The sequence below is a fragment of the Electrophorus electricus genome, chromosome 11 (assembly GCF_041902795.1).
Source record: "Electrophorus electricus isolate QZ-2024a chromosome 11, ASM4190279v1, whole genome shotgun sequence".
Classification (NCBI taxonomy): domain Eukaryota; kingdom Metazoa; phylum Chordata; class Actinopteri; order Gymnotiformes; family Gymnotidae; genus Electrophorus; species Electrophorus electricus.
This window is the reverse complement of record NC_137507.1, coordinates 23,880,794-23,889,919: the sequence shown is the minus strand read 5'-3', so window position 1 is coordinate 23,889,919 and position 9,126 is coordinate 23,880,794. Positions and strand designations below refer to the sequence as shown.

General features: G+C 39.7%; 2 protein-coding genes across 5 annotated transcripts; one reads left to right on the top strand and one right to left on the bottom strand.

Moving 5' to 3' along the window:
* The first annotated feature begins 223 nt into the window (after nt 1-223).
* dusp28 (dual specificity phosphatase 28) lies at nt 224-2,661 on the top strand. The gene is made up of 3 exons (XM_027031408.3): nt 224-364; nt 513-865; nt 1,125-2,661. The coding sequence occupies exons 2-3, from the start codon at nt 521-523 to the stop codon at nt 1,230-1,232; spliced, it is 453 nt and encodes a 150-aa protein (XP_026887209.1). The 5' UTR covers nt 224-364; nt 513-520; the 3' UTR covers nt 1,233-2,661.
* Nucleotides 2,662-2,941: 280 nt separating this feature from the next.
* proca (protein C (inactivator of coagulation factors Va and VIIIa), a) lies at nt 2,942-8,289 on the bottom strand. Of its 4 annotated transcripts, XM_081723769.1 has the most exons (9): nt 8,000-8,289; nt 7,721-7,804; nt 6,670-6,827; nt 6,542-6,566; nt 6,332-6,442; nt 5,507-5,647; nt 5,141-5,262; nt 4,798-4,915; nt 2,942-3,951 (listed from the first exon to the last, which is right to left on the bottom strand). In XM_081723769.1, coding segments are annotated over exons 1-9 (1,311 nt in total). In that variant the 5' UTR covers nt 8,001-8,289; the 3' UTR covers nt 2,942-3,400. The 4 variants fall into 4 exon arrangements, with proteins under 4 accessions (XP_081579895.1, XP_035383754.2, XP_081579896.1 ...); XM_035527861.2 differs by lacking the exon at nt 6,332-6,442; XM_081723770.1 differs by lacking the exon at nt 7,721-7,804.
* Between the last annotated feature and the right edge of the window lie 837 nt (nt 8,290-9,126).

Genomic DNA, 9,126 nt, shown 5'->3' with positions numbered 1-9,126 from the left:
GCAGAGCAAAGAAAACAAGCTATATTATCGGAAATGTTCCCCTTTCAAACTTTTTAAAACTTGTTTTATCATTAGGTGTTGTTTTGTGCATATTTACATATTTAAAGATTTTTCTCTTATATTTAATCAACAGCTTCTTACAAAGTAAACAAAGAGACTCCTCCGAGGTGAATAGAGCAGCATTAGGACCAGGGAGAAGCCCCACAATCGTTCTGCCTAGCTCATGCAGTAAATATAGCAGTGCTTTGTGCAGTAAGGCTGACCTCTGCATTACCTTTCGAATGACATCTTGTGCAATTAGAAACCTACAGGTCTGATATGTGTAGGTGAAGGTGTCTACTTGATTGCTGACTTGAGCGTTTATGTGAGTAACAATTTTGTTGGGAGCAAATGCAAGTTAGGTGAGTTAGTTTCTTTGTCTAATATTCTCTATCTCCCTCTCTTCTGCCTGTTCTCTCTCTTTCTCTCATTTGCTCACACACACACACACACACACACACCCGCAAACACAGTGAGCTTCATGCTTCCGCTGTGTAAGATTACAGACTCCCTGCTGATCAGCAACGCTAGGTCGGCCTGCAATGACGAACTCATCCAGAAGGAGGCAGTGACGCTGTGCATTAATGTGTCTAAGCAGCAGGCGTTCCCATCCACCCAAGTCTGCACTTTCCGTGTGCCGGTTTACGATGACCCGAACGAGGATTTGTACAAATACTTTGACCGCTGTGCTGATGCCATACACAGCGAAGCCAACCGGGGCGGCCGCACCGTAGTCTACTGCAAGAATGGCCGCAGCCGTTCAGCAACAATATGTGTGGCTTACCTTATGAAACACCAGGGTCTCACATTAACAAATGCCTTCGAGGTGAGTTTAATTCCAAGGATGCATGTCAAACTCTGTTACTTACCCCAAATGTGTTTGTCATGTTCAGTGTGCTTACTATTTGCTCACAATTTGTTCAGTTGGTGTGCACTTGCAGTAAAAGCTTCACAAATATACCTGTGCTTTAGCTAGATTCTAACCAGCAATTACATGTCATAGTATTAAAGTATGGTCAAGTAATTTACGCACTTCGCTCAGTATGCTTTTGTTGTATGCTTTTTGTTTTCATTTGTGTCATCAGGTAGTGAAACGTGCCCGGCCAGTAGTAGAGCCAAACCAAGGATTTTGGGCTCAGCTGGAGCAATATGAGCAGGAGATGATCAGGAGGTCCAACCACTACCCCACCTAGACCCAGGGCAACATTCTCAAATCAGGCTTGGACGCCGTTGAAGTATGCTGAATGCTGAAGTGCCTCGTATAGATTCTGCTTAAGATGGATGCTACAGCTGTGGGAGTAGTGACTTTTTATGGTAGGTTGTACTGCTCACTAGTGTGACCATGGGCAACATGGGTGGGTGGGGGTGGCATTTGCCTCCCCTAAATGTTTGTCAACTCACTTTAATTATGGAATATCTACATTTGTCAAAACTATACTTTAAACAGAGACTGATCTCCATGACACTAGGGGGCCACCGAGTATTGATAACGATCAATAGACTGGCTGCACTTGTAATGTTTCTCTCATTGACTGTTTATCTCTCAAGATATTAGTTGTAAAGGTGCATTGGTCAATGGCCAGAAATGACTAAACGACCCAATACGCTAAACGACAACTGGCACATCTGATGAAAACGACAGTTTGAAGAGACAGGTGTCACGGAGGCACTAATTGCCTACTTCACAAGCCCTTCTGCTCCAGTGTTGACCCCAGCTCATCAGTGTATGAGTAATACGTATGCTTAATTAATTAATATGACAGGGCCATGTGTGTGAGTGGGCCATATCAACCATTAATTTCAATTTCAGTAAAAGATGGTTGAAAGGTTAGAAAGAAATTGTATGAAATGTTTACCACTGGCTTGAATACAGCCCCGCAGCTGATCGGGTTTTTTGCCTGTTGTACATTTGGAAGCCAGGAGGGCAAGACAGATACGTTTCAAACGTCAAATCTAGGCGATAGACTAGTAAACTTCGGTTGTTCCTGACTATGACAGTGAGCAGCACATCATGAGAAAGAAAGAAAGCTTTCTTGCTTGCGTCGATTAAAAGCCTACATGAGAAACTGATAAATACAGGTTTTTATTTAAGATAAATGGTTTATATATATATATATATATATATATATAAACACACACAGAGCGTGTCACCCCCCCCCCCAACCCCCCAAAGTCTCAAATATCGCCAGTGAATACGACAATGCAACTTGGATTCTTGTAGTCAAGTTGTCTGCCTTAAAAAGGCACTCATCTCCACACTGTTGAATTGTGATCTTTGTGTTTTCAGCTCACAGTGCCTTAAGTAGGGGCTGTTCAGGTTCCCTGCTATAAAATTCACAATAAAGTCTGTTGACCCTTTATGCATGACGTGCAGATGCTATGAAGTTTATTTTCCTTTTTGAATTGAGTAGATTAATTTGTCATTGACAGAGTTTTGTATGCTTTTTAAGAACACAACAGATACACAGAACACAACAGGTGCAGAGTTTCCACCTTTCTCTACAGTGACTACTTTCTGTAAGAGGACATATATCCCAAAATAAATGTAAAATGTTATAAAGGCTTGCAAGTAGTTAAAAAAAAAAAAAATTTCATGTTTGGATCATTCTTAGCCATAAAATACTACTAAAAGTCTTGAGTTCAGTTCACGTGGAGTCTTTACATTATGTATATCCATGCTTTCTTAATTGACAAAGACTTTGGCATTTTAGCAACTATTCTCCAACACACATACACACACCCACACTGTTTCAATGAATTCACTTTAGCCATATCATAGAATCAGGCTAAAATAGTTTCCACACAAGGGAATCTCAGCTGTCTTTTCTTTATCATTTTTAGTTTGTCTAATTAATAATCAATAGCTTCTCGTCATTAACTTCGAATCACGTTTCAAAATGTGACACCACAGTCGTCTGTGTGCAACCATCTCATAGTCTCTTTATAACCAGATGTGATAGTTGCAGTCTAGTTTCTAAATATGAACATACTGTATTCTAATATTGTGTGCCTTTGTTGTTGTGATAATCTTAATTAATAAATAAAGAGCAATTGTTACACACTAATTTAATGCTTACATCCCTCCACTAGTGCTTTTCATTTTTTCTAAACACTTATAATTATGTTCTTTATCTTTTTAACCCGTGTTTAAGTGAAGAGCATATGCAAATCAAAGGGTATTGTCTTCACACAATAAAGGATTTACAAAGTTGTAATTAAGAGTGCATATTGTAAAGATACATATAAATTTGATTTTAAATTTTGAGAGCTTACTTCTGTGAAAAGAGGAGACACTTTAGAAATCACCGCATGATTTACAGATGAAAGATAGGCAGAACAGAGTCGAAATTGTGTTATTCAATCAAGGACCTAACACTATGCTCTCTATCCACTCCAAATAATTGGAGACTTTGGTGTAGATACCCAGTTTGTCTGTGCGGCCACAACCCTCCCCCCATGACACGAGGCCAATGAGAAACCATGTGTTGTGGTACTGAGTCATCATCGGTCCCCCGCTGTCTCCATGACACGCATCCTTCATCACTTTGAGCATCCCAGCACACAGCACATTCTGCGTGATGTTGTTAGTCATGTGGCGAGCGCACTCGGTGGGGTCCACCAAGGGGATGGTGATGTAGTTGAGGGCGGCGCTGTAGCGGTTGGTCGTCTCATTTTCCCTCCCCCAGCCTGTCACCACAGTTTGGGTTCCGTTGAGGTGCAGCACGCGCTCAGCCAGGCTGCGGCTCGGGAGGCATGCGGGCAGGATATAGGTGTTAAATTTCACCGGTGAGTTCAGGTGTAGAAGGGCTATGTCATTGTCTGCAGTCATGGGGTTGTAATTTGGGTGGGGGATGGCGTTTGTTACAGGAATGGTCTCTTCAGTTCCTTCATGCTTAAAACGTAAATAATCACCTATATAGATGGAGAACAGCCATGAACAATCTTGAATTATTACACATAGCTCTGCACTTTACAGATGATCATACTAAATAGTATGTCAAATTAGTATGCTTTATAATTTTTATCTTATACTATTTATCCTCACAGAAGTTACACATAACCTGTTGCACATAAAGTGCAACATATTGATTTAACAGTGCCTAAAAAATTTCTAAACTTTTTTTTGCTCATGCACGAATGATCTATGTTCATAAAACGGCAACTGTCACAGTGAACTGGGCACCCAACCAGAGGGACACACCCACTGACACACACGGCACACATCCCGTATTCAGTAAGAAGAGTATTAATCACTAACCATCTGCACCTGTTCTGTGTTTCGGTTTCCTTTTATCTAACCCATAGGCAACTACCTCCAGTGCTCTGCATTGGTCTCGACTAACAGTGTCCTGTCCTTGTATGAGCCTTCATCTGCTGAGGCCATGCTTCGAATTATCACTGCCAGCACTTTGCTTCGGCTTTCTTTTTGAGTTTTGCTTTGCATGCTCAATGCTGTGCTATGCATTTGTGTTTGCCTTATGAAGAAGAAAATCTTCCGCTATACTCATATCTTACTCCCTCCCTGCCACCAACACAGCAACATCGTGATCTGTAGCATGTAACATGTAATATTTGGTTTTGGACAGAGCTTTGGTGATGCGCTAGCTAAAGAGTGCATCATACATTGTGATTTTGCAGGATGTCAGTGGGAGGTTGTGGAAGGTATGTGAACTCTAAAAACATTCCTCCTTATTGAAAAGCTACAATACTCCTGATTTTAAACCACTCCTCCTTTTTTAGAGGTAAAGAAAGACAAACCTAGTCTGATGCTGAACCGCAGGCTTCTCTCGAGACAGTGAGCGGCTGTGAGAACCCATCGTTCATCAATCAAAACACCACCACAGTGAAAATGTCCTTTGTAATTCAGTATGAGAGCCTAGAAAGTGCACAGATTTAGATTCTACCACATAAAAAAGTTTAACAAACAATTGGTCTATATCAGAGATTTATTCCAATCAGGTAATTGCTTATTAAGACTTCTGATATAGTCAGCTAATTATATCTTTATGATGATATAACAGTATGCTGCATTAATGTAATCGTTAGAGGTGTCATACATAATTCATAACTCTTGCTCTGAGTCTCCATCTAAAAGACATACCTGCCAAGGGCTCTCTCCCTTTCGGCCAATTTCCCCTCCCACTAGCCATGGTTGTAGGCCTACGATGCGCTTGGTGGCAAAGGATGACTTGGCAGTCAAGATCTGTCCACATGACTGAGCACCTGGAAAGAAGAGACGCATGCAGGCCATGTTTTGTCCTTTCAAAACTGAGGAGCAAACGCTGTCAAACCTGAAGATGAATACTATATATCGAGGGCTTGGAACCAGACAGGCGTAAGTGACATTTTGGGTGAAAATCAGTTATATATCAAATTAAAGCTTTTCATGTGCTTTATCTAATGGCAAAAACACAGTACTTATGAGTTTATATAAAACAGTAGGGAGGGAAAATGGCCATATCCTCACTCTTGGGCAGGCACTCTCTGGAGTTCTCATGGATTTGGTAACCTTGGATACAGGTGCAGTAGCGCCCATGTCGGTCATTCCTCTCATAGCAATCATGATGACAGCCTCCATTGTTCACCGAGCAGTTAGAAGCTGTACTACCTGAGGGCCAAGCCCCGATTGTCCATCAGAAATTTTACCATCTCTTTAATACTCACCCCCAGAACTTCTCCAATTTTTCACCAAGTGCTACATCCAAAAACATTTCATTGTGTCAAAAACAAAAATTAATTAAGAGTTTAGTTCAGAATCAGAATCTTTTCACGTGACTCATCTGGAAGAGAGAAACATTCATGGACACCATCATTTTTGGCAAATACAGGTTTTCATTTTGAGAGAAATGTTCAGATGTACATGAACACTATTAAGCATAAGAGGTACATCATAAAACAAAGAAATCAATCCCATTTGCAATTGCAATCATTTAATGTAACTTTTCTGAATCTTGGTTCTGGAATACCACATCTGACTCAACTCCTTGGCTGATCAGTAAGCTCTTCTTGATGTTAAAATGGATGTATCAGAACAGGGAGCATTCTAAAATAAGCCAGGCATGGGTACCTGATCACCCAGATTGAGAAATACTGATTTAACTAATCTCCTTTTCCAGACAGCCATACCGTTTAGATAATGTAGTTTATTATAACAGATGTATAGATGTGCATCTCTGTGTGTTTGGTCTGAGAGAGATAGCATAATATTTTGAATATGTAGCACCAGTTTAGTTTTTTCTTTTTTATGGCTAGGTCTCAATCATAAGCTTGGATAAAACTAATGTGAGCTCACGTAGGTGACAGTATTTTCCTTCAAACCCAGGGTTGCAGAGGCAAACATAAGACTGGTGCTGGTCCACACAAAGCCCATTCTTGCAGGGGTTTGGGATGCATTGGTTACCATCTAACACATAATGAATAGTATTAACATTGCATAGTATTTTGAAGATGGCACTACAATGCACCTTGTTTGACAGTGGAAAGAAGACAAACTCACACTTACCTTCATACACAGTCCAGAACTCTAACTGCAGAGGTGAAGAGAGAATCAGTTATCGAACCTGGCAGCTGGGACCATGTATTCTGAGGTAACATGAGTGAAAGAATTGTTAAGGTCAAGAAATGACGAACCGTGGCCTCTCTGGTATGAAAGATCTCCCTCGCCTCCTCAAAGTCACATCGCTCCTCCACACACTCTCGTTCTTTGGAGGGAGGCTTGAGTTCTTCTAAGAAGCTATTAGCTCTTCTGGAGCGCAAGAGCATATGTGCCTTTGGGCTGCTGTAAAAGACTAACACAAAAAACAAGACCTACAGAGTTCCAAAAGTATTGCAGGTCTTGGATGATAATATCATAAAATCAAATTCTTAAACAGAATTCAATGCAGCAAGAATCTGTAATCTAACACTTATTTAAAGGTGTTTCCACAGTTAAGTGAAATTTTCTGACAGAATGACAACTATAACCCCTGGATCACTGTGGCAAAACATTCTGTAAATCCTTGAACCACATTGTGTGCTCTTATTTGTAAGACAATGGTATGGTTTGGTCTCACCTGATCATAGCACCTGGTTTGTGGTTCTGGTGACAATTGGTGCCACACATTTTTTCCTGATTTTTTCCTGATTGTGAGATCGGTGGGGGAGGGGGCATCGTTTGGTTTATTCTGAGACTCAGTGACCCTGAGATACACCACTGCTGCTGTGACTTTTTCTAAGGCTCATCTCTGCATGTTTTATTGCTCTTCTCACTATACGTTTTAGCTTAAGAGGAAGAACTGTTTGTTGATTCTGAGTAGAATTAGATTTTTGAGACAGGATCAAATGGAAATACATGTAGAATCTAATTAATTGAACTTTTCTTGGTTTTATTTTCATTAATTATATTGAACTTTATTTTTATTTTGATTAATTATGTGGTTAAATTTCCCACTTATATTTTAAACACCTGTAAATAATTCTGGACATGCACATAATCTTCTAAAGCTTTAGCCAAGTGCACATATCCTGGGCTGATTCTGGAACTTTCACAACTTCAAAACAAACAGATCAATACCTTTTAGTTATTCAGTTATATCCCCAAGTTTTGAAAACCACTAAACAGTTCTGTAAACTGCTTAATAACACATTTATTCAATTAAACCTTTCAGATTTCATTTAGATTTTCTATATTTTCAGGTCATACCTGACATACTGAGAGCTGTAGCAGCCCAGAGGAGAATCAGCACAGAAAAGCAGAGGAAGGCTTTCCCCGCCATAGTCACATGCACTGCAGACATAACGAGGCCAACATCCCCATTATTGCACTTATATAATTATGCTGATAAAGCAAAACACATGGCACATACACACCCATGACAGAACTGGGGTGAGATTATTAGGATCCTACAGTGATTATTTTCTGGCTTTACCTTTAGTTCTTAGCACTATCCAATTTGGCAATGTGAATGCAATAATATCTTACTAGACAGCAGCCGTCACCAATACACAGTCTGGTTTTTCCTCAGACGAGAACTATATGAGGAGACCCGTACATCAGAAATACTTGAGTGCCTTGGATTTTAGTGCTCTCTTCTTCGTCTCTTATCTATAGTAGACAACATTGCATGAGGAGCTGATTGCAGGTTACTCCAACAAACTCTGCTGTACAAATAGCTGTGGTTGAAATGAGAAGCATTTGATTCGAATGAAAGCTGTATAGCTGAAAGAGATAGAAAGGCCCAGAAAAAAGGCACAGCTAAAATTTAGCCTAAATTCAAACAACCATTTTACTTACTTGCTGACAAATAAAGAAAGATGAGGAAAGATGGATGTGGTGTTTAAATTGTGTTAATGACTGACTATCTGTTTACTTATAGTCCACAGTTTGTTCCTGCCTTCTGACTTCCAGTCAGTCCAAATTTACTTACAATATAAACCACTCAAAACACAGTTATACCAAACATTTGATTGCATTTCCTTTTTTATTTCAGCAGATAATTTGAGGTTGTGTTATGCATTAATTTAAATTTCTGTCCCTATGAATTTGGTCATGCTTAAGTATATGTTCGTATGTCAACTGATTAAAACAAAAATGGAGAAACTACAGTGTCAGAATTAGACACAATATAGTGTTACAGCAAAGCAGTATTGTAAATAAGCAGTACATCTATAATTATTAATATTTTTGCTTGCATAAAATAATATAATTTTGCTAGAGCAACTAGTCTGTGCCATTGTTATGCAGAAAGGCAAAGACTATTTAAGTTGCTACGTGTTTCTTAGCCATATGTCTTTGACTTTCTTCCAGCTTGAGACATGACAAGGAAGTGGGATGCAAATCTTCATGATAAACGTATTTATTTAAAACACAATCAAAACTGAAACAAAACACGAAGAACAAGAATAAACAACACTAGACAAAACTGACAAACAATTGCGATAAGTACAACGTGTGGAACACACTGCGTCAAATACCGACAAATCACAACTGCCAAACAAGGTTTTAATATTAACAAGGATGATAACTAGTGACAGGTGTGACACACGACCAATTAACAAGGTAGGGACATTGCGATGGAGCCACGCAGACACACACAAACACACGTCACT